This window comes from Hibiscus syriacus, unplaced genomic scaffold (genome assembly GCF_006381635.1).
Source record: "Hibiscus syriacus cultivar Baekdansim isolate YM2019G1 unplaced genomic scaffold, ASM638163v2 tig00016563_pilon, whole genome shotgun sequence".
Lineage (NCBI taxonomy): Eukaryota > Viridiplantae > Streptophyta > Magnoliopsida > Malvales > Malvaceae > Hibiscus > Hibiscus syriacus.
The window spans coordinates 464,704-487,406 of record NW_024062387.1 but is presented as its reverse complement, the minus strand read 5'-3'; the positions used below and the strand labels follow the sequence as shown (position 1 = coordinate 487,406).

Below are 22,703 nucleotides of genomic sequence, written 5' to 3'. Positions count from 1 at the left end.
TCCTATTTCTTATACATGTGCTAGCAACTCTACGATCTTCTGGTTTTCTTCAGCCTCGGGATCCAGTTCTTCAGTCACATCAGCAGCTTCCTCAGATAGAACGACCAAATATTGAGCTATCCCCCGCGCGTGGTCTAGGTAACAAGCAATAAAGTCCTCTATTTGCTTAACTCTCGCCTGAGCTCGCTCCCATCGAAAACGCCACTGTATATCCCCCTCATAAGGAACTATCGATAACTCACTTGCTTGCCTCTGAAAATCTTGAACCATGGCTTCAAGCTCACTCACTTGTTTTTTCAGACTTTCAACCTCTCCTTGACTCGAGCTACCTTCCTTGTTTCGGTATCGTCGTAATGCAGTCTCTAAACTTGAAATTTTCTCCTTCAACTTCTCATTCTGGGCTTGACTCTTTGTAACCGCTGCTCTAAAGATCCTTTTCTTTCGATAAAATCTTCACTTGGTGTCTGCTTTGTTTGAGCTCTTCTTGACTCTCTCCTGCTACTCTTTTGAGGCTTGCCACCTCTTGCCTCAATTCGACATACTTACTCGAGCTAGAACCTGCCTGAGCTTTTACCATTCGCTGATAAGTTGACCGAAGATCGTCAAAATCCAGCCGAAGTTGCTTCTCTACTTTTTCAATTCGATCTGCTCTACTCTTGTGAATGTCAATCTCCAATCCCTTTTGATACACTTCATCTTCTAGCTTCTGTAAAGTCATTCTCCATTGTCTCCGTTCTGCTTCGAAATCGCGCTTGGCTAACTCTAATGGAGATGGCACCAGTCTCAACTGTTCCTCTACCGGGCTGAATTTTCAGGATTCACTATCGGGATGTTGTCGTTTACTCGACCGCTTCTCCACTGCTCGTACTCTTGAGATAACTCGAGATCATAAGTGAACAGATTCACACGACGAGTTTGCTTCCAAGCCTTAGCAACCCCTTTAACTTTAACCTTATACTGATCTCCTTTGAATGCAAAATTCGATCCTACCAAGTCCCACGTGACTGGGATGAACTGCCTCGATCCATACTGTCTGGAAACTAGTAACGGTGCATACCCAACATAACCCCATATACCTGGCAAAGGAACCCAATCTCGCTCTCCACATCGGTAAAGTATATCTGAAGAGGTATTCCACGAAGCTCGCCACAAGATATCACCATCTCTAATATCCTTGAAGATGACCATCCATTTTTCTTCAGTAAAACCCCCAGGCCACTCTTTAAAAAGAAAATCCTTCAAAGGTGAGAAACCGTCTAAAAATACTCGTCCTGGTGCCCTTTCAACATGTTTGAAATGACTCAGAATCCACACTAGCAGCAAAGGCGCACATCCTATAAAGCGTCCTTCCCCCTCGCGCCTACAAGAACTCAAAGACCAGAACGTCTCAGCTAGAATAGCTGGAACAGGATCAACGCGCTTGTCTAATCTTTCAAACAGGTCAACAACTGATACGTCTACATATCCTAGCACTTTTGGAAAAATAACGAGCCCATAAATCCCTAAAGCAAAAGTCAAGCTCTTTCTCTATCAGGATGATGCAATTACTTCTTCAGAGCAGCCCAAGAGATGCACTCACTGTCTCCCTTCTTCTTAATGTTTCTGATTACCCAATCTCACTCATTCCGGTCATCAATAGTAATTTCTTCTTAAATGAAGGAGTGACTGGCAGCTTGGTATATATTCTATCCATTTGGGACCTCGGACAACGGACCAAAGCTTGATACTCCTCTATTATTGGTGTCAGGTCCACCCTACCAAATGTGAAACAGCTATAAGCCGGATTCCAGAACTACCCCAATGCTCTAAACAGATTTCGGTCAATAGGAACATCCAGAAGACAAGGAATATCGCCGTACAACTGATAAAACATCTCCTTATCGGCTGCTTCCCATCTTCCCCATATCTCTCTTAGCTCACTCAGATCATTCTGACGTACGTTGATGTGAGTGTAACCAAATAACTCTGACACATATCCAGGCATCACGCTGTCTCCATTGGTCAACTGGGACTATTCCGACCACCTCAGAACATTTGCATTGTCCTCAACCTCTTTCTGAACCGTTCGTTCCATATTACTGGCCTTCTATATGGACATCGACCCCAAATCAACACCATGTAATGGACAGTGCAATGCAAAACAGAAAAGAAACAAGGCAAAAACAACAAAAGATCGGTTAGTAAACATGAAGCAATTAAGTCAGGATAATAATTTGTTCAAAAATCCTATCCACATATGATGACTACCCCATCATGCTTTATCAGATCCTACCCAACATGATATCTACCCCCATGCTTTGTTATCCACAAAAAGAAATCCTAACCGCATGATATCTAATTCGCATGCTTATTCAAAAAAATAAACCTAACCGCATGATATCTAGTTCGCATGCATTTATTCGAAAAAATGAAAATAAATGACTCAAAAAAGCTTTTCCTTGTGTACCCTCCTCACAGGATTCTTAAGATTCGGGTTTGGCTCAACCTAAGTTCAGGCTCTATGTTCACTATATGCCGGGTTAGGTTTTAAAGCAATAGGTTCTCGAATTGTCCTTGCCGGTGCCCCCTTGGGCTGCCGAACCCTCAATCCTGACCCATCACAGGCTTTAGGGGATCGAGTTCAATTTCGAGGGAACACACCTCCTTATGTCCATGCGGAGGTGATTACCATCACGAGGACCATAAGGCGTGAGCTCCAGGAGCGATCCACTATCCCATGCGGAGGTTAAAACCACACGAGGGCATAGTCTCTCACTCCCACTCAAATAGGACGGAGAGGGATTTTAGCTCATGTTATGATAATGCAGCTGTGCAGTGTGTGAGGAAAAGCGAAAAAACACAATAAAAACACTCAAAATTTCCTAAATTCACACAATTAATCTGAAATCATTAGCAAAAAAATTAGTACAACTATTTAATTGTTAATCGAAAAAAAATCAAAATACAAACAAAACTTATTACAAACCAAACAAGGGATCAAAAATCAAATTAAAACGAATTTGTAATTTTCAATTGCAAAGACAATTAATTAATCGACTATCGACTTGACTCTCTAAAAAAAAAGTCCCCAGCAGAGTCGCCAAGCTGTCGAAACGATTTTTTTCAAAATGTGAAAAAGTGAGATTTTAAAAAAAACACATTAATTCTTAATTATCTCTTTTTAATTTAAAAACAAATGTGATTTAAAAGACCTCTCGTTTCGAAAATTTTTGGATTTCCTTTATAATCGAAAAATACGGTTCAAAGAGTCGCCACCAATCTTTGATTAAAGTGTGATTGGGCACCCAAAAATGCTTTGTCATTTTAAATAAAAATTAATTTTAATTAAAACAACAAATTGAGGTCTGCGTTACCAAAATCCGAGTTCGGGAGTCAGTTACGTGTAGGGAAGGATTAACACCCCCACAACGCCCTAAATCGGTACCTAGTCGATTAATTAACGTTTTTGCAATGAACTTTATAAATTCGATCTTAATTTGATTTTTGATCCCAAAAAACAAAAATGTAAATTTAAAACATTCAAGAACACTCAAACGAATTAAATTAAAATTGCCAAGTCATTTTAGAAAGATAAAGAATGTTCGATTATTTACAAATATCGAGACCAGATCTTAAAGATATAACAACCTTTTATCGATATATTTAAATAAACGAACATTTCTTTTTCTTTCATTCCCAAATTTTAGGTGACGAATCAATTTTTTTGGTTTCACTTTCGGGATACACTTTTATTTTAAAATCATTAAAAGCGGACCTCAAATCAGTTATGACTGCCCACTTAATACAATTTTAAATTAAAAGTGTATTACCCTTAGTCCGATTATGTAATAGGTCGAGTTATGCAAATGAGGTTATCATGCTAATCGTGTAAAAAATGTCATGTCAAATTTGATTAAACAAAATTTAAAAAAAATCGTTCAACGTGACATACAAAAAATCATATACACATATTTTAACTAAAAAAAATCTTAAACCATGCATATTAACATATTATGTATACATGTGACCTAAAATATAAAAACAAAATCATAGCATGCTAAACTATAAATTAAAAAAAAGAGTATATATATATATACATAAATATAATGACTAAATTCAAATACACATAAAATTAAACAACTAATTAAAGAAAAACAAACATAAATATAATGGACTTAATCCTAAAATAAAGTATGGTGATATGGTACATACATGCATACAACGACATTGACATACATTAGAATTATACAATAAAACATACTATTAATAATTCGATTTCATATTCAAAAATGTCAAAATTGATTAAACAAAATTAAAAAAAATCGTTCAACGTGACATACAAAAAATCATATACACATATTTTAACTAAAAAAATCATAAACCATGCATATTAACATATTATGTATACATGTGACCTAAAATATAAAAACAAAATCATAGCATGCTAAACTATAAATTAAAAAAAAGTATATATATATATATACATAAATATAATGACTAAATTCAAATACACATAAAATTAAACAACTAATTAAAGAAAAACAAACATAAATATAATGGACTTAATCCTAAAATAAAGTATGGTGATATGGTACATACATGCATACAACGACATTGACATACATTAGAATTATACAATAAAACATACTATTAATAATTCGATTTCATATTCAAAATTACTATGAAGGACCAAAATAAAATAAAATAAATATAGGAATACAAAAATGTAAATCTAACAATAAACTAAACGAACATGCCATAGGTCCAAAGTGTAAAGAAAATAAACAGCAGGCCTTTTCCATAAAAATTTCATTTCTAGGCACCTCAAACCTAATATAACCCAAGTGTTACATGGGACCAAAATGCAAGTTTCCAAAATTACATATCAAATGTAAAAACAGTAAGAAAATAACCCCAACACAACACTGGACTGAAATGAAACACGGAGAAAATTAAGAGACAACATTAATATACTAGAAAAGCTCGATTTAGGTATCAAGACGATACAGTTCAAAGCTGAGAGGACCTATATAGATATTACCCCAACTTCTAAAACGCAGTTCATCTCCCCCAGACAACAACACGCTGCCGTTTTGACCCTCTGGAACGACGCCGTTTTGGCATACAAATATATAGGATATATGGGGTGAATATTTAACCTAATTTACTTCTTCTCTCAACCCCTAAGCCAGACAACTCCCCCCTCGCCGCTTTTCTCTGGTTTTTTCCCAACCTCACCTTCTTTATCCTTCAAACCCTAGACGAAGCATAGCCCTCAACCATAACAACCACCACGGCTGCCACCTCCAAACTTCCCCGACAACTAGCCTCTCAACCGCTAAACCAAAGCCCCAATGCCTAAGCTCTAATCGAACCCTCGAGACCCCTCAAAACCAAACCTACGTCCACTGTAGGTTTCCTTCTCCCTAAGTTTCGACGAGAAAATGACAAGAGCCCCTATATCCGAGGACAATCCCGACCGAGACCTACTTAAAACCCATCAAATAAGGTTTAAAACCAACATGCATGACTGGAAAATAACAAAAAAATGAAGGATTTACCTTCTCACGGGTCGTGGGTTCCTAGAAAAGACGACCAAGGCTTCTGGATTCAAGAGGTAAGTCTTTTTTCTTGGTTTTTTAGAATGGTGATTTCTATTTTTTTGGATTGTTTTTGGTTTCGATGTGGTTGTTTGTTTTTCTTCTTCTCGTCCTTGTCAATTGCTGTTAGTTTCTCTCTTTTTTTTCTCCTCTACTGCTGATGATAGATGTTAACCTCTTTTCCTTTTGTTTTCAGTCAGTGCCCCACGTTTCTGGTAGTTAATTGATAATAGAAACCGATACTTTACGGTTTTCTTGACTGCTCGACATATCTTTCTCTATTGCTAACGGTCCCCCCACGTTTTTTCTGGTTTTTAACTTCCCAGACAAATTAAGCATCTACATGGTGCAATTGAAAGTTCCTCTTCTGATAATTGCCCAGCGCAGATGAAAGAAGATAGAGAACAGACTGCCTCTAAAGGCTGATTACATTTTACTCAACATATTGGTTGCCATTAATAACCTATGGTGCCTGAAGGATGGATTATGTGCTGTAGTTCAAAAAGATTTACCTAGCGATGGTATGTGTTTATTGAAAAATGTAAATTGTTAACTGTAAAGTCCCTTTAAAAAAAAACTTTCTGGAGTTATTACTCTGCTCATTGTGTCAATGTCTCTTTATTCTAGTTTCATACAGGCAGATGCCATTTGGTGACCCAGAATTAGAAGTTAAGAATTTGAGGCTGGCAATAGGTGATATTCATTTGAAACGCAGATCTTTGACAAGGGAATTGCAGAGCCATAGAGATATTGATGCTAAGAATAAATCTGAGCTTAAACGTATAAAAGGTAACATTCTGTACAGGGTCCAAGTTGGTCTATTTATTAAGCCATTGTGACATTAGTTGGTTGTTGTAAACATTAATTTTTTTCATTTTGTTTTACTTTTATTATTATTAAAATTAAAATTATTATTATTATTATTATTATTATTATTATATTATATATATTATATTATTATTAAATAAAAATATACAATCCCAAATACATTCAATCCCGGAGCCCATTTACAACCAGGCCCAACTCTGACCCAACAGTGACCAAACACGGTGGCCCAGTTCCAGAAGCCCCGGATGATAACCCTAAACCCTTCTAGGGTTACAACATATTCTCCAGCCGCCATCCACCATTAGCCGTTGGATCTATCAAGATCTAACGGTCCAGAGATATCCAACAATAAGCCCTAGGGTTATGATACCCTAGGGACTACAGCCGCTGCCTCTGCTGCCAAATACTCCAACCAGCCATTGCCGACAGCCAATCGCCCCACGTCAACACCTTCTGCCGCCCCGACGAAACCTCCAGAAGGCCAGCTGCCCCTCCACGTCGCTTGCTCTATGGTGAGTCACCACCATAGCTATGGTGACTCACCGAGGCTCAACCCTTGTGACCGGTCCAAGGCCATTACCGGTAATGGCTATAAAAGCCATAGACTAACCTGCAAAGAGGACGGGGAGCAAGAATAGAGCAAAAACAGAGGACCACGAGAGTAACCAAGAGAATGAACAACCACCACGAAGCAAGAGACAACTCACAAAAAACGAAAAAGAAGAGGAAAAGGAGCTACTTACCTTCGGAGAACCCAAACGCCGCCGGAAAACCTTATATAAACCGAGATAAAACCTTCGGTTCTAACTTAGATCTACTGATTTTTAGGGTGTTGGCGGCGGTCGGTCGGTGATCGATTTCCCTCCGACGAGGGAAAACCAGAGGAAACGAGAGCTTCTCTCTCTAATGAGAGATAAGCAAAAAAATAAAATGAGAGATTTGGCCACTTCTAGAGCCAGTTATAGGGTTTATATACCCTCATCAAAATGACGTCGTTTTAATGAAGGGTATATGCGTAATTTAAGGGATGGTCCAATTACGTCTGCAGTGTTTAAAGTTTGTAATCTTTATGATTTAGTCACTGCAATTAATTTCAATATGTTTTAATTTGATTTCTTAACTTTAGTCCCTTGCCATGTTTATATAATATTTAGGTAAAATAACCAATTTAGTCCCTTATAATTTAATTAAGTCTTATTTTAATCACCGTTTAAATAATTAAGGGTTAATTACATATTATTAATTATATTTTTATAATAAATTGAATTAAGCCATTAATTTATATATTTTAATCCCTAATAGTTTGATATTTTTTTATTTAATATACTTTGCAATTTAATTTTATAATTTTAATTTCTTTTATCATAATTTATTTGTAATTTTATTATTACTTTTAATATATTTTAATTATTAATTTAATTATTATTTTTTATATTATCTTAGTCATATATATATATATATACTTGTTTAAATAATAATATTTATTTATTTTTAATATCAAAGAAAATGGCAGTCTTAAAGCAACTAGATGTCCTATTCTGGTATTTTAAATAAATAAATATCTTACTTATAAAAACCAGAAAATACATATTGTTTTATTTAAATTATTTTCTTAGAAAATAATCATATTTTAATATTTATATATTTTTTAATATTAAAAAATGTGCTGTCTTAAAACACCTAGAAGTTTTTTTCTGATATTCTTAAATAAATAAATATCCTATTTTTATAAATTATATATACTAATTTATTTTAATTATTTTTATAGAAATGTTTTATTAATATTTATTTATTTTTTAATATTAAGAAATGGACTGTCTTAAAGCATCTAGAAGTCTATGGAGCAAACACCGAGTTGCCAAGTGTCCAAGCAATGTCATGGTTTGAACGCAATCTATTCATAAAGCAAGGCTTTCGAGTTTCCTCTAAAACCAATTGCCTTAGCGGAATAGCTCAATTTTTATGGATTTAATTTCTTAAGATTATCAAGAAGAACCTGTTATAGCCTAAGTGTTGTTAAAAGTCAAGGAATCTCATCTTTAGAGTTCCATTTCCAAGCAACTAGCCTAAACTAGATTTGCTTACTCGACTATTCCATCTGTGAAGATTATTATCATCACTGAACGTCTTAAACGAAAAGTATAGTAATTGTCATATGCAAATGATGCCCCATGTTGTTCGCACCTTATGAAAGGAAAAAGGTTACATTGGTTAATTGCAAGAGAAGGGTACAATGTTTGAGTGTATATTCTGGGTAAGGTCAAACTCCTTGTTTTAAATGAAGTTATTTCATCAAAGATCTGTAACTTTAAACCATTTAAAGAGTTTCTTAATTCAGATGACATTCAAATAATTGCAAGTTTGCAAATTTGATTCATTGCTCGTCATCTTTAAAGTAACATAAATTTATTTAAAAGTCCTTACAAAAACTTGAGAAAAGATAAAAAAAAACAAACTCAAACAGAATGCCTCAAATGATGAAATGATCTTCCTCGCTTGGCTGCCCCTAAGTTATTAAAGTCAATCCAGTTATGGTTACGCATCTTCTGCACGACTCTCTTGAATGCATAACGATTCTCAATTGTGTGCCTTGGGACACCGTCGTGATATTCACAATGAGCATTCTCGTTATACCACTTGGGGTATGGGGGCTTCATGGATTCCACCGGATATAGTGACACTACGTAGGTGTCAAGAAGTTGCTGGTAAAGTTCTTTGTATGTCATGAGAATAGGGTCGAAATGTTCCCTTTCTCTCCTTGGTTCTCTGGAATCTATTTTCTTCTTTTTTAGGCGGGTGTTATGCGGATGGAGTGTGTCCAACTCTTGTTAGTTAATGTGAATAAAAATAAAAAATGTGAAATATGCAAGAATGCACGATGCATGAAATGTTCGAGACATTGATCCAAAAAATGTGTGTTATTAGAAAGAATCCTTATTGGGGACAAAAATGTTTTATCTTTTAAGAGACAAAAATATCTTGACAGCTTCTGACATGTTGACTAGTCTTATGCCTTCGTCTGTCACTAGTTGAATAACCTGTCGAACCACTCTGGCTTCTCTTAGATGAACCGTACAAATGTTGAGTTGCTTTTTTGTACTGGACCAAGAAGTCTTGAATGACTGCATCTCTGGCATTTATCTTTTGTTGAATCTGTTCCTAACAAATACGTCATTGGAGCCCTCAATTGATAGGAACTATGTGAAGTTCATTTGTATGTTTCTTGAATTCGTCAGTAATGGTCTCCAATTTCAGCTATCGTTTTGCCATTGTTGTCTTTAAAGGGACTCCCAAGGTCAGTAACCTTCATCTTTCCCCTGCAATCTCTGCTAGTCAGTTCTTCAAAGATAGACTTTCATTGTGCTTTATGTAGACCCGGTTCATTCTGAGTCCTTTATAATGCAGTAGAGTGATACACTCTTCAATTGTGGGCACCACGTCTTCTGGATTGAATGCGACACATAGTCGCCTTGTAGACTGTCCTCTGTATTTGCATCTCTTGTATTACAACCCCTTTGTCCATTAATACAGATTATTCATGTTTAACAAACATATTTTTTTGGTGGATCAAAACCTCTTTTAAATGATGCAAGTGATGAAAATAAAATAAAATAAAAATGAAAAGAGTTAGTGAGGTGAAAATAATAAAAAATAATCATGAAAAATAAAAGTCCTACCCCACATGATGTTTACCCTACATGCTTTAATTCCTACCCGGACATGATCTCTATCCCGCATGCTAATTTCAAACAAATCCTAATCGCATATTTGTCTAGTTCACATGCTTTGAACAGAAAGTAAGGCAGGAAATAAAGCAATCTAGGGTTTGGAATGAGGTTTTGGGGTGGGCTCTAATTCCTTGTACTCTCCCATATTAGGTTCTAAAAAAGGTATTCGAGTTCTCTTTGCTGGTGCCCCCTTGGGCTTGCCAGACCCTTAGTTATAAGCCCATCACAAGCTTATGTGGACTAAGTTAAACTCGAGAGGATACATTCCCTTATGCCCATACGGAGAATAAAATCACACGAAGACATAAGGTATATGAATCCCAAAGGTTACTTGTTAGGCCCATACAGAGAATAAATTCCCACGAAGGCGTCGCTTTCGCCTCCACTTAAAAGGGTTCGAAGCTCGGGTATAGAGCTAGAGATGACAATTTTAAAAATCTGAAATCATTAAAAACGTTAGTACAACTATTTATTTGAAAAAAAAAATAATCAAAGATAAATAATAAAAATCGAATAAATAAATTAAAATTTAAACTTGTAATTTTCGCTAAAAAAAATAACCGGAAATTAATTTCGGCCTGACTCACTTACCTGTCCCAGCGGAGTTGCCAAACTGTAGAAACCGTCTTTCGGTTGGGCCTCGAATTGGGCTTCGACTTGGATTAAATGAATTGGAGTCGCCACCGACCATTTAAAACAAATTTAGGTGGGTCGGACACATCTTACCTGATCTGCGTTGTATCAGAAACGTGTCGGGTTTGGGAGTCGGTTACGGTCAAGTAATGATTAGCAGCCTTGAACCGCCCTTTCGGTACCAATTAATTTTCCCGTTGTCTTTATTTGCGAAAATTAAAATTTAAATTTAAATTCAAAAATTCAATCCGAATTAATTACCTTTGATCGATTGAAAGTATCCCTAAAAAGTTAAAAATGTGGGATTGTAAAAATAAAAATAAACATGAGAAAAAAATAAAAAAATATATTAATATAATAATATTAATAAAAAATAAATAAATAGATAAATAAATATATATATTTAACAATTTAAAAAGAAATAAAAATATTAAAATTAGGAGAAAATGAAATAAATATATAAAGTAAATAAATAAAAATGAAATAAAAAGAATAAGACGAAAGTTGTTACATCTTCCATGTTTTGCGTGTAGATAAACTGAATTTACAATGAAAATGCTCTGCCACTCATCATGCTTTTAGATACTGGCTTTGGATCCTCCATGCTTATTTTTGTCCTTTTCTTCCCTCGATTTTTCCAAATCGTTGCCCTTTCCTCTGATTTTGATTCTACGTTTTTCTCTGTGTCTTTTCCTCTTGATACTTGAGTCAATTTATAGTTTAAAGAAACCTATTTTTAGCTCAGATTTAGAGTCCTATATAGACTCAAAAGTTTCAGTTTTAGTGTTTCAATAGAATTAAAATACGTTAGTTTTAGTGTTTCAATAGAACTCAAATATATTGATTTATTTTCTGAATCTTACTAAATCAGAGTTGTTAAGCGTGAGATCTGTAAAAATAAAAAAATATTAATAATAATAACAATAATAAATAAATATAATATAATATAATATAATATTTTTGTATACCTGACAAAAACAGATGTTTACAAAAACAAAAGTTGCAGAGAATTACGGTCGCAACTTAAAGAAGAAACTCGGCATTTATTAAATGTTTATATGTACCTCCAACTTACAAGAAATTTGCAGTTGATTATTGTGCGAACTGGTGATGGATTTTCAAAGTTAGAGCTCTTGACCATGAAAAGTATGGGTTCCATATATACCATGAATACGCTCTTCAATTTCCTAGTAGTAGTTCCAGGAGAATGGCTCATCAACCCTGAACCCAGCATCTACTGCACATATTTGCCTCGTTGAAGAATAAGACCTGAACCCATGGCTTCGATCAGTAACATCGACCAAGAGATCAGGTAGATCGAACAAGGTGTCATCGTCGTCATCGACCAAGGGTGAACTTGAGAGAGGAACTTGATCTTCTTGGCTTTCTCCAGCTCCAGCTTCTTCGTCAGCTTCGAACTCGATGTTGCACCGGCTTGTGTCGAGAAATGTCGAAGCAGCCGCTAGCGAAGCGGCTGCCTGGATGTCCTTGGGGGATGTGGTGGCGGGTCGAGGAAGTAGTTCTGCAAGTCGAGGGAAGTTAAGGTAAGCCGAGCTGCCCTTGATGGCCAGTGCAGCTACATCGTGTGCTCGAGCAGCCATTTCAGCCGTGTGGTATGTTCCAAGCCATATTCTTGATTTCTTCCTCGGTTCTCGGATTTCAGACACCCATTTCCCCCAGCTTCGCATCCGTACTCCGCGGTATGTTGGATGCTTCTTGCCATCACCAATATCACTACTACTTTGCCTTTTCTTTGACCCCTTGTGAAGTATACTATATTTCGAAGTGGAGGAGGATGCGTCGGTGGTGGTGGCAGCAGCGGCGGAGATGACGGATGAAGAGAAGAGCATGTTATGACGAGCATCTTGCTGAATGTTGATATCTCTTTCCATGGCTTAGTAAAGAAAGAATTCAGAGTGATCGAGATATAAGTCAGTGGTATCGATATATAAGTCAGTGGTATAGGATTAGGAGCTTATACGATTCTTCCATGAATTTTCATTTTTTTTTTAAAAAAGAAAAAGAAAAATGCATCATAATGATTAAAGAAATAAAGGAGGTTGGGTCCATGGCATAAAGCGAGTACAGTTCAGCATATTCGGCTAATTTCTTACCACGTGGCAAATTGTAGTGAGAAATCATCCTTGGAATTGGACTGCTGTTAGTTCTTTGATTAAACTGGTTTTAAGTAGCTTAGCCTAAGGATTGGTCGTTGATATGTCGCCTTCAGCTTGGCCCAACTATGTCTCGTATGCATGAACAGCGGAAAAACCGAGGAGGTACCATGTTACCTTCTTAAAATTTCAAATCTTCTATAAAAATTTAAATATTTTTTTATTAATCACTAAATTTAAAATCATTAAATTTTTAATATAACTTCTTAAATTCATAGTCCCGACATAAACTCTTACGTTTCTTTCCGAGCTTTCAAAGTAACCAATGGAAGTGAACATGTGAGTTCTGTTATTTTCTCCATGGATTCGTATGGCATATTTGAACATGTGGGTTCTGTTATTTTCTTCATGGATTGGTATGACATACTGATCTTGATTATCAAGTCCTGAAAATCTGCTTACCGTCATCTGAAGAAGTTAACAAGGGAGAATATAGTCATGTATGACAAGATCAAGAACAGAAATATATATATTTTTGCACATGACAGTGGATTCTGACGCTCTGATTCTAGGTTTTGTATTATTATTAGCCAACGAGTCAGCTAGGCAGGAAACTATAACCTCCTTCCAGTTACAACCTATTACATTCCCCAGTAACAATAGGTTTTCGACAGTCTGTGCGAATCACCTTCAACACCTCATCTTCTATCAATATATATTATATGGTCCTGATTATGGGCACATGGACCACCTATTTAAAAAAAAAAGAAGACATTGCAGGACTTTGAGATATTTGTAATAGTTTTCCCCATCAAGCTAACTTCATATCTGTCACTCACTCCTGCAACACTGCTGTTTGCACTCCCAAAGTTTCTAATGCGAGTAGGTTTACATCTTTGTCTCTTTTCTGCACCTTCAGAAATTAAATACATAAAGCAGGTTCTTGGAACTTCCACGGGGTCAGTCCATACTGTAATTCAATATCCCCATATCATGATTCTTGTTTCAATTTAAGAACTCGAAATACCCAACCTACTTCTATTTAACCAAAGCCTCGTCCGAGCATATACAAAACTATGTGAATAAATTTATCATTGGCTTAAAAATGATTATATCCCCATTGATATATGAATCTTGAAATAAAAGGACAATTTGTGCCACAACAATTGTGATTTGTGAGGGGCCAGACAAGTTGTTGCCTTACATTGTCTAAATCCAAACAACCACTAATTTCCATTAACAAGCTAGTCAAGTCTGATCAAATCAAGGGCAAATCAGCAAGTTGTGAACTCTAGTGGGAACATTTCACCAGAGGCTTTTCTTCTTTGTTAGGTAGCAGCAATGGCATGTTGTAGAAGACGTTGCCATCGGTGGGATAAGATTCCAATCTTTGGGTAAATCTTTCATAAATTTCGTCCTACTTATCACTTAATATTAAAAAAATATCTAAATTAAATTACAAATACATGTAAAAGTAAAAGTATTAACACCATCGAATTTAATTAAAATAAATAAAGACTTATGATATTAGACTGATCTAATAATTCTACTTATTGAAAAAGTGGAGTAAAAGTGGTTAAAAGACATCTAGCTACTAAGTATTGTGGATTGACATCGACCTTAAAAATTCCTCTTGTTTATGGAACTCTTTATTATAAAAGGGTATATATTTTTTTCATAAATTGAAAAACAAGTACTAACTAACAAATCAATATAATAATTGAAATTAAGCTAATTTAATTTGACAAGAGTTTATAAATTTGAAATAACAAAGGTTGAAGATACCTGTTTTGGACAATAGGGTCGAACAATTTGAAGGTAGGCACACTCAAAGGAAGTTATATATTATAATCAAAACTAGCATCTAAACATAATAGATACATCCGTGAAAATCAAATCAAACTGTGATGAAATAACACAAAATGCTGGAAAGAACGCAAAGAAAACATACTAATTTATATGCCGGTTGCAGTCACTACCAGACAAGTTTCGAGCAATGCGAAATCTCAATAACCGGCTGCTGCTATAAATACTAGAGGAAAGCAATTCAATGCTCAAATATTTCTTACTGTTGGGCACATTGCACTCTTTGTCCCGACTCCTCGTAGTTGTTGTCATCATCTTCATCATAAGCTTCACGATGCCTATGACTATGCGCTTGTTGTTCCTTCCGGCTCTTTACCTCCTCAGCATTGACATCATGCAAAGTAGTCTCTTCACAGTCATCAAGCTCCATCTCAGTCAAGCGCTTGCTAGGCCTCATGTGCAATACAGTCTCTATCTTCCGGCATTGCTCAGGTGACAATACCCCAGATTCTGGGAAATTAACATTGAAATGGACTATTAGCTTGCCCTTCATGAAAGGTCTCTGATGGTGGGGCATGCCCTCATCATTGATAGCCTTGTATTGACCTACATTTTCAAGCAAGGGTAAAGAAGATCAGCGGATATGATATCAACTTCAAAGGTAGTTTTATATGATAACTATATATGCGGAAAGAAATTACCAGGCTTAATGACCTCGCCAGGGTTTGATTTAATTAAGAGCTGCCTGCCATCAAGGTGAGTGAGCGCAAACTGAAACCCACACAAAGCCTCTGTCAAACTGAGATTGTGTTCCACTTGAAGGTCATCCATCATCCTTTCAAATTTGGGGTGTTTCTTGAGTTGCAACACAAAAACAATGTCTCCAGTTACAGTGTCTGGCTGCAAATGACAATAACAAAAATATGATCAAGCTTGAAGTATTAGAAAATTGTTACTTAAAAGACAAAAGTACTTCACTTACAGCCTCATCAGCTTGTCCCTCGAATGTAATTTTCTGACCATCGCGCATTCCTTTCTCAATGTGTACTTCCAGTACCTTTTTTTCCTGAGTAACCTTGTTTCCTTTGCATTGGGGGCATCTATCTCGATCACTAATCACCTCACCTGCAAGGCAGGAATGAAATCCAATGTTCATAATTTCCGACATATAATGTGTACTAAGACAAAGAAAACAAAGACCAAGTTTCTATACCTGATCCTCTGCATTCAGGACAAACATGCTGCATCTGTTGGATCATACCAATCCCGATCTGCCGTCTTGTAATTTTCATACCTTGACCCTGGCAACCATTACATTTAGAGGAAGCTCCACTCTTTGAACCTTTCCTGAAAATGTTCAGAATGCAAGTGCATAAAGTGTAATCAAATCGGTCAATAAAGGTTCTCCGCAGAGGATATATAGGCCATCAGCAGAAACACGAGACAAACAACTTCAGTGATAGCCTCATATCAAGTTACAGCATAGAAGTAAAGATAGCAAAGAGCATCAGTTCCAAAACTTGTAGAAGACCACAATGAAAAGAAAACAAGTACAGGTTTAGAACAACTAAACAGACAACAGCAGTCAGTATGATTCTCAGGAAACCTATGATATCTTTTCAAGCGTAAATAAAACATCATCATACACAAAAAAGAGCACTGATGGGCAATTACAAGATATAAGATGTTGCGACCTATGAAACGATTTAAGCACATAAATAGAGCATTCTACGCAAAAAAGAGAAATGATGGGCAATTAGAAGAAGATATCAGATGTTAGTTACACATAAAAAGCATTAATATTATTTGACAAGGATTTAGCCTCAAAGCACCACAGGTCCAAATTCACATTTTCTATAAAGAAAATCCAGTTAACCATAAATGTAGTTGATATGGTAGACATACCCTTTACATTTACTGCATATTGCATTCCTGGAAAGAGAGAGTTTTTTTGTTGCCCCATTGTACAACTCTTCCAGAGAGACTTTAAGAGGATGCACAACATCTTCACCTCGCTTCTGCCTTCTACCTCTTGAGCTACCACTGCCTAAATAATAAAAAGATTTGTGATTCAAAATTGCGAATGAAACTTCCCTTACAAGAAAGTTCAATCAGAAAGAGAAAAACAACACCATGTCTTACCACCAAAGGCTCCCCCACCAAAAAATGACTCAAAAATGTCAAATGGGTTGTGAGAAGGACCACCTCCTCCCATTCCCTCTTTAAGAGCATCTTCACCATACTGATCATATATTTCTCTCTTCTCCGGGTCACTAAGAACTTCATAAGCATGAGCCAACTCCTTAAACTGGGAAGCAGTATAAAAAAATAGTGTTATTAAGTAAAACACAAATGCAATTCATTATCATTTTACTTGCACGGTATGTTTGGGAAATTACACACATAAACAAAAAGCTGTAAGCTATATTATCTCCATATTTTTAAAAGGAAAATGAAAGTGCATCCAAAAATATGCCAAATTTATTTCATGACCAAGTATACAAAATCTCGAAAGAACAACAAAATTGTAACCTTATCGATAAAAGATTGTTTTATCCTTACCTTATCAGGGTCACCACCTTTATCAGGATGATTCTTTATAGCAGCTTTCTTATATGCCTTCTTCAATTCATCTTGATTTGCACTTTTTGGAACCCCGAGTACTTCATAATACTTACTGTTATCAGACTTCTTTGGAACACGCCCAAACATGATTGAATCACTTCAACTATCTGCATTAAGTAATATAACCGTAAATCCACTAATGAGACAAAGTCTAAATTAACGATTAAATCTGATGTAAAACAAGTCCCAATCAAGGAATAAAAACCCTAATTTGAAACCATGGATTCAAAAAGTTATCAATTTTATAAAAGAATTCTCTAATTCTAAACAAACATAAGCTCGTTAAACATAAACGAAAACGAACGACCCAACGCAGTTTTAACCAAGAATCGCAAAACTAAAATACTCAGGTTAGGGTTTTGAGGGAAGAAACAAGCGATACAACTCTCAATTAAGGAATAAAATCAGAAATCCTAACTCAAAATAACATAATCGAAAAGCTATCAAATTTTTCATCTAAATATCTCTAATTCTAAACAACCAGTAGCTCATTAAGCATACCAAATAACAAAAACGAGAGACCCAAAGTTGTCACGTACGAATCGCAAAACTAAGAAACTCACCGGCAAGGGGTTTGAGGGAACAAATACGACAAACACAAACGAGATGGGATCTTGCGAGATAAAAAGCTCGAGAAAGAGAGATGTGGGCACGATTCTTCTCCCCCAAGTTTATACTCGCAAACTGTAGAGGAGTTTTACTGAGGGAGGATCCTTCTATTTAAAAGAAAAAATAAATTTCTACTTCCAGGCCTCTTTTTTATTGTGTGCACTCCCAACTTAACCGGCTTAGTTCAAATCAAAGGGTTTGTTTGGGACTGGAAGTATATATTAGTGAGCGGCGAAAGTATAGTTAATACCAAGGTTGTGGTATCACGTGGTAATTGGTGTTAGTGGCACGCCTTTCCAACAGCGGAATACAATTAAGAAAAGAACATAGGATTGTAAACAAAACATCTTGACCGTCAAATATATTTTTAAAATTATCGACGGCTGATGTAGCACTATAAAGATTTTGGCGGCTTGCAGAAACTCAGCCGTCAGTGCAGTCGTAATTGATGGCTGAAATGTAAACGACGTCGTGCAGGAAAGAAGTACACGGTGTTTAAATATGAAAGGTGTAGACAAAATACATATGTATCTTGAACGGTTAAATATATGAATCAAGTTACTTCAATTCTGTACACTTCAGAGGCTTTATTTTTTTTATAATTACAATAACTTAATTGATATACCAATTAATTGAATTTTAGAGTAAATTATATATTTAATCAATCATTTATTTTTATGTTTTGATCACTTAATTATTATTCTTTTAAATTATATATAATGTTATGTTTTGATTCTGTTTTGATCATTTACGATGTTAACGATCACTATAAAATAATGTCACACTATCATTGAAAAATAAAATAAAAAATTATTATATCAGCATAAATGTTAATATCTTGACAAACAGATGACTAAAATATAATCAAAATATAACTTTAAGTATGATTTTGAAAAAAAATAATAATAGAGTGACCAAAACAAAATCACAAAAATTATAAGCGAGTGACTAAATATGTTGACAACACACATACTACAAACCATAACTATTTAAACTCAAAATCTTAAAGGAAAATAATACTCATTCTAACTATTAAGGTCACTTGATAGATCAAATCAATTAACATTTTTTAATTATATTAAGATTGTTTTTACATACTACGCCAAAGAAAAAGAAGCAATATCGTCATAACATCAACTAGACTCGATGGAACGAGTACATTTCATTTTATTGTTATAATATTATTACAAACCACTATACTCTTTCATTTCCATTCAAATTTTTGTCCCTGTTTTCCTCTGCAGAGTTATTATAAGCTTAGTCGCAGCATGTGTAGCCTCCCCCTCCACTTGGCACGTTAGGATATGATCTTGGTTTTTCATAATTCTGAAGAAGCTTCCTTCCTGCTCCCAACATCAAAAATCAAATATACTGTTAATTAAAACATTGAAATTTCTATATAACGATAACTATTATTGTTAGAGTTTGTAAATTAATTTCCATTTTGATCTGATTTAAAAAGCTCGTAGTACAGAAAAAATTAATTACCCAGAATGAAATAGTGAGGGGGAGCAGCAGCAGCAAAAGAAGACGCGAGAATCATGATGGCTATGAAGACCATCACCGTCTTCACAAAAGCCATTGATGTCAAAACTTGATTATAAATCTGCAAAAGAGTAGAGGATTTGGGCTTGGAAATAAAGCAGAACAAGGCAAGTTACTGATATATAATGCATGCATAACTTGGTATTTATAGACAGAAATCTTTACTTTTTGGTCGATGAAGATTAATCAAAGTTCTGAACATCACTGACTAATTCCATCTTTGAAATTTGATCTTTCAACATTGACGCTGGGAAATGAATGCTGAGAAGAGTAATAAATTCAACGAAACGACTTCTCCTTCTAGATGAAAAGCAGGGACGTGGCTAGGTTGTCGGGGGTCCTGTACAAATTCTTATAAAAGGCCTCCTATTTTTTAGATATATTCGATTTCGGAGCAACAATTGTGGTGCTTTTTGACAAACGCCGCAATAGGTCCATCTATAGTGGCGTTTTTCAATAAAAGCCGCAACAATAGCGAATTTTTTTGACAAACACCGCAATAGATTCATCTATAGTGGCGTTTATTGAAAAAACGTCACTATAGATATACTCGACGAGACCCCTATTTTTTGGAGCCCTGCGCGGCGCCCCTCCTTCACACCCTCATCCACGCCTCTGATGAAAAGGTACAGCATTTTATTGGAGAAAAAGGGGCTGAGAATTTCTCATGCAGTTAACTGTCATTTTACTCATGAATTATACGTTACATACCCTTGAAATTTTTTTGATAACGTAGGTGAGTTTCCTGGTGAAAAAAAATATGAATTTGTGTATTCTTATATTATCAATGCTGATTTTTTTTTTAAATTTTTATATAATCTGAGAATTTTTATATATTTTTTAATTTCTATATATTCATTGGTACGTCTGTTTCTGTCTACCGTCTCTATCTGAATTATAAAGGATTGTTTATAATAAAACAATATAAGATAATGATTTCAATTTATAGTTTTTTTCTAAGAGCGTTTCTTCTTTTAATTATTTTTCTTCCACCTCCTTCCAACATAAACAAAACATTTGTCTCAACGTTGGGAAATAAATCATGAGATCAAATTATTTGTTTTTGATCAGAAATAAAATAAATATTCGATGGTCCAAAATCACATATATCATCAACAAAGTCAAAGTCAACCATGTCGAGTTGTCTTCCCCTGGGGCTAGAATTAATATGTCTCTTTTATACGTGAAGTTGTGTCCTCTGAAATCTATCTTGTGTTGATAATTAAATAATCCAGGGCATGGATATTGGAAAGCTAAGCCAGAGTGTTAAGTGGCGATTACAGTTGTATTATTGACCTCACTTACCTGTTTGTACAATGACCATAACTTCTCAAGTCTTTCTTTAATATGTCAAAACTCAAGCCGCATTTTAAATATTCTTGTCGTAACCGTGTTTCGGTTGGGTCCCGAAATTGGACTTCAACGTGAATTAAATAAATTGGGAGTCGCTACCGATCATTTACTTTACGAAAAGCGGGTTGATCGGATACCTTATTTCTTATCTGATATGCGTCTTACCAGAGATATGTCGGATTCGGAAGTCGGTTACAGTCAAGGAAGGGTTAGCACCCTTGAACTGCCCTTTCGGTACTACGTAATTTCCAGTTGTCATTAAGTAAGAAAATTGAAAGTTTAACTCAAAATGCAAAATTACGATCCAAAATTACTTACCCTAATTCGATTTGAAAATATCCCATTTAAAAAAGACGAGAAACAGGTTAGAGGAAAAAGACAATGAAAGTAAATAAATAAAACAAAGAAAACACATAAATAACACGAATAAACAAAATGAGATTAAAAAAATAAGAAAATAAAAGAAGTAAAAGTAAAAATAAATAAGAAAAAAGAATGAAGTAATGAATCTAATAATAAAAAAACAACAATAAAAATAATGAGAAAAAATACAAAGAAAATAAAAAATAAATGAAAAAAAAACAATCACATAAAATAAATAAAAAAATATAAATTAAAAGTAAAATAGTAATATCAATTATAATGATAATTATAAAAATATAAATATATATGTTAATAGCAAAAATAAATAGTAATAATACTAGTTATATGAATATATATATATATATATATATATATATATATATAACAATTTATAAACAATGTATAAAAATATAATAATAATAATAAGTATTAAAATAAAAAAAATAATAGTAATAATTAAAAAAAATAAAAGAAATTATAAAGAATATGAAAATCAAAGTATATATATATATATATATAATATATAAATAAAAAATAAAGTATAAATGAAATAAAAAATAATAATAATGGAAATATAAGTAAACATATATGATATTAGTAGGAGATTAAATTGAAATAAAAGCTAAATCAGTGGACAAATGTTAAAGAACATTGAAGATTAAAACCGGCAAAAATTAAAAAAATATCATTTTTTTATAGATTTCCGTATTCTCACTCCAAAAATGTAATTTGTTTTTGCGAAATAGCCTCTGAGGAACGTAGATCTGAAATCAAAGTTTCGAAAAACTCCCTTCAGGTCTTCGGCTAAAACATTTGTCTTTGGGGTTCTCAAGCAAAGAAAATGCGATTAACAACGTATGTAAGTGAAGAGTAAAGAGAAACAAACGAAAGGTAAAAAAAAAGCTTTCACCTTTATTACTTCGAATCGTTTACAATAGCCTCGAAATCACTTTTTCTATGATTGTATTTTTCTGGCATTCCTTTTGTGTAACTCCTATGTGTTCTGGTGTGGTAATTACAAGGCTTATTTATAGTACTAAAAAATCCTATTTTAGACTAGTATTTGAGTCCTAATCCAACTCTATTCTAGACTAGTATTTGAGTCCTAATCCAACTCTTATTTATTGGTTACATGAAGACTCCTCGATTGATAGGACAAAATCTGGTGTCTTCAATTGTTATTTTCATACTTACCTAATCCTTTTATTTGTTAAATTTCACAACTACTGGACTCAGCGAAAAAAATTATCCATTTTTTATTTCGAAGATGGATTATTTATTTTTCAATATAAAATTTGCTTTAAAGTCAACTTGTTATTTTTAATTTAAAAAATACCCATAGCATGATGCCTTTTTTTTAATACAATTATTTGTTCATGATTCATAGCCAACAAAAGTTTGTATTTCTATATATAGTCCTTTAAAAGTTCATAGCCATTTGTAAAACTTTTCTCTGCAGTGGAGAACAATTTCTGCAGTTCTTGAGGTATAGCACCAACAGGCAACAGCGGTGGGTGTTT

General features: G+C 34.6%; 2 protein-coding genes across 2 annotated transcripts; both read right to left on the bottom strand.

Annotated features, from left to right (window-relative positions):
* Nucleotides 1–11,813: 11,813 nt before the first annotated feature.
* LOC120208409 (ethylene-responsive transcription factor ERF038-like) lies at nt 11,814–12,678 on the bottom strand. Its single transcript, XM_039207694.1, has one exon. It carries the CDS (start codon nt 12,658–12,660, stop codon nt 11,956–11,958), a length of 705 nt encoding a protein of 234 aa, XP_039063625.1. The 5' UTR covers nt 12,661–12,678; the 3' UTR covers nt 11,814–11,955.
* A 2,015-nt stretch (nt 12,679–14,693) lies between these two features.
* On the bottom strand, nt 14,694–17,995 carry LOC120208405 (dnaJ protein homolog 2-like). The gene is made up of 8 exons (XM_039207689.1): nt 17,877–17,995; nt 17,251–17,420; nt 16,831–16,996; nt 16,594–16,735; nt 15,902–16,035; nt 15,671–15,813; nt 15,390–15,588; nt 14,694–15,294 (listed from the first exon to the last, which is right to left on the bottom strand). The coding sequence occupies exons 2-8, from the start codon at nt 17,398–17,400 to the stop codon at nt 14,948–14,950; spliced, it is 1,281 nt and encodes a 426-aa protein (XP_039063620.1). The 5' UTR covers nt 17,401–17,420; nt 17,877–17,995; the 3' UTR covers nt 14,694–14,947.
* Nucleotides 17,996–22,703: the final 4,708 nt, after the last annotated feature.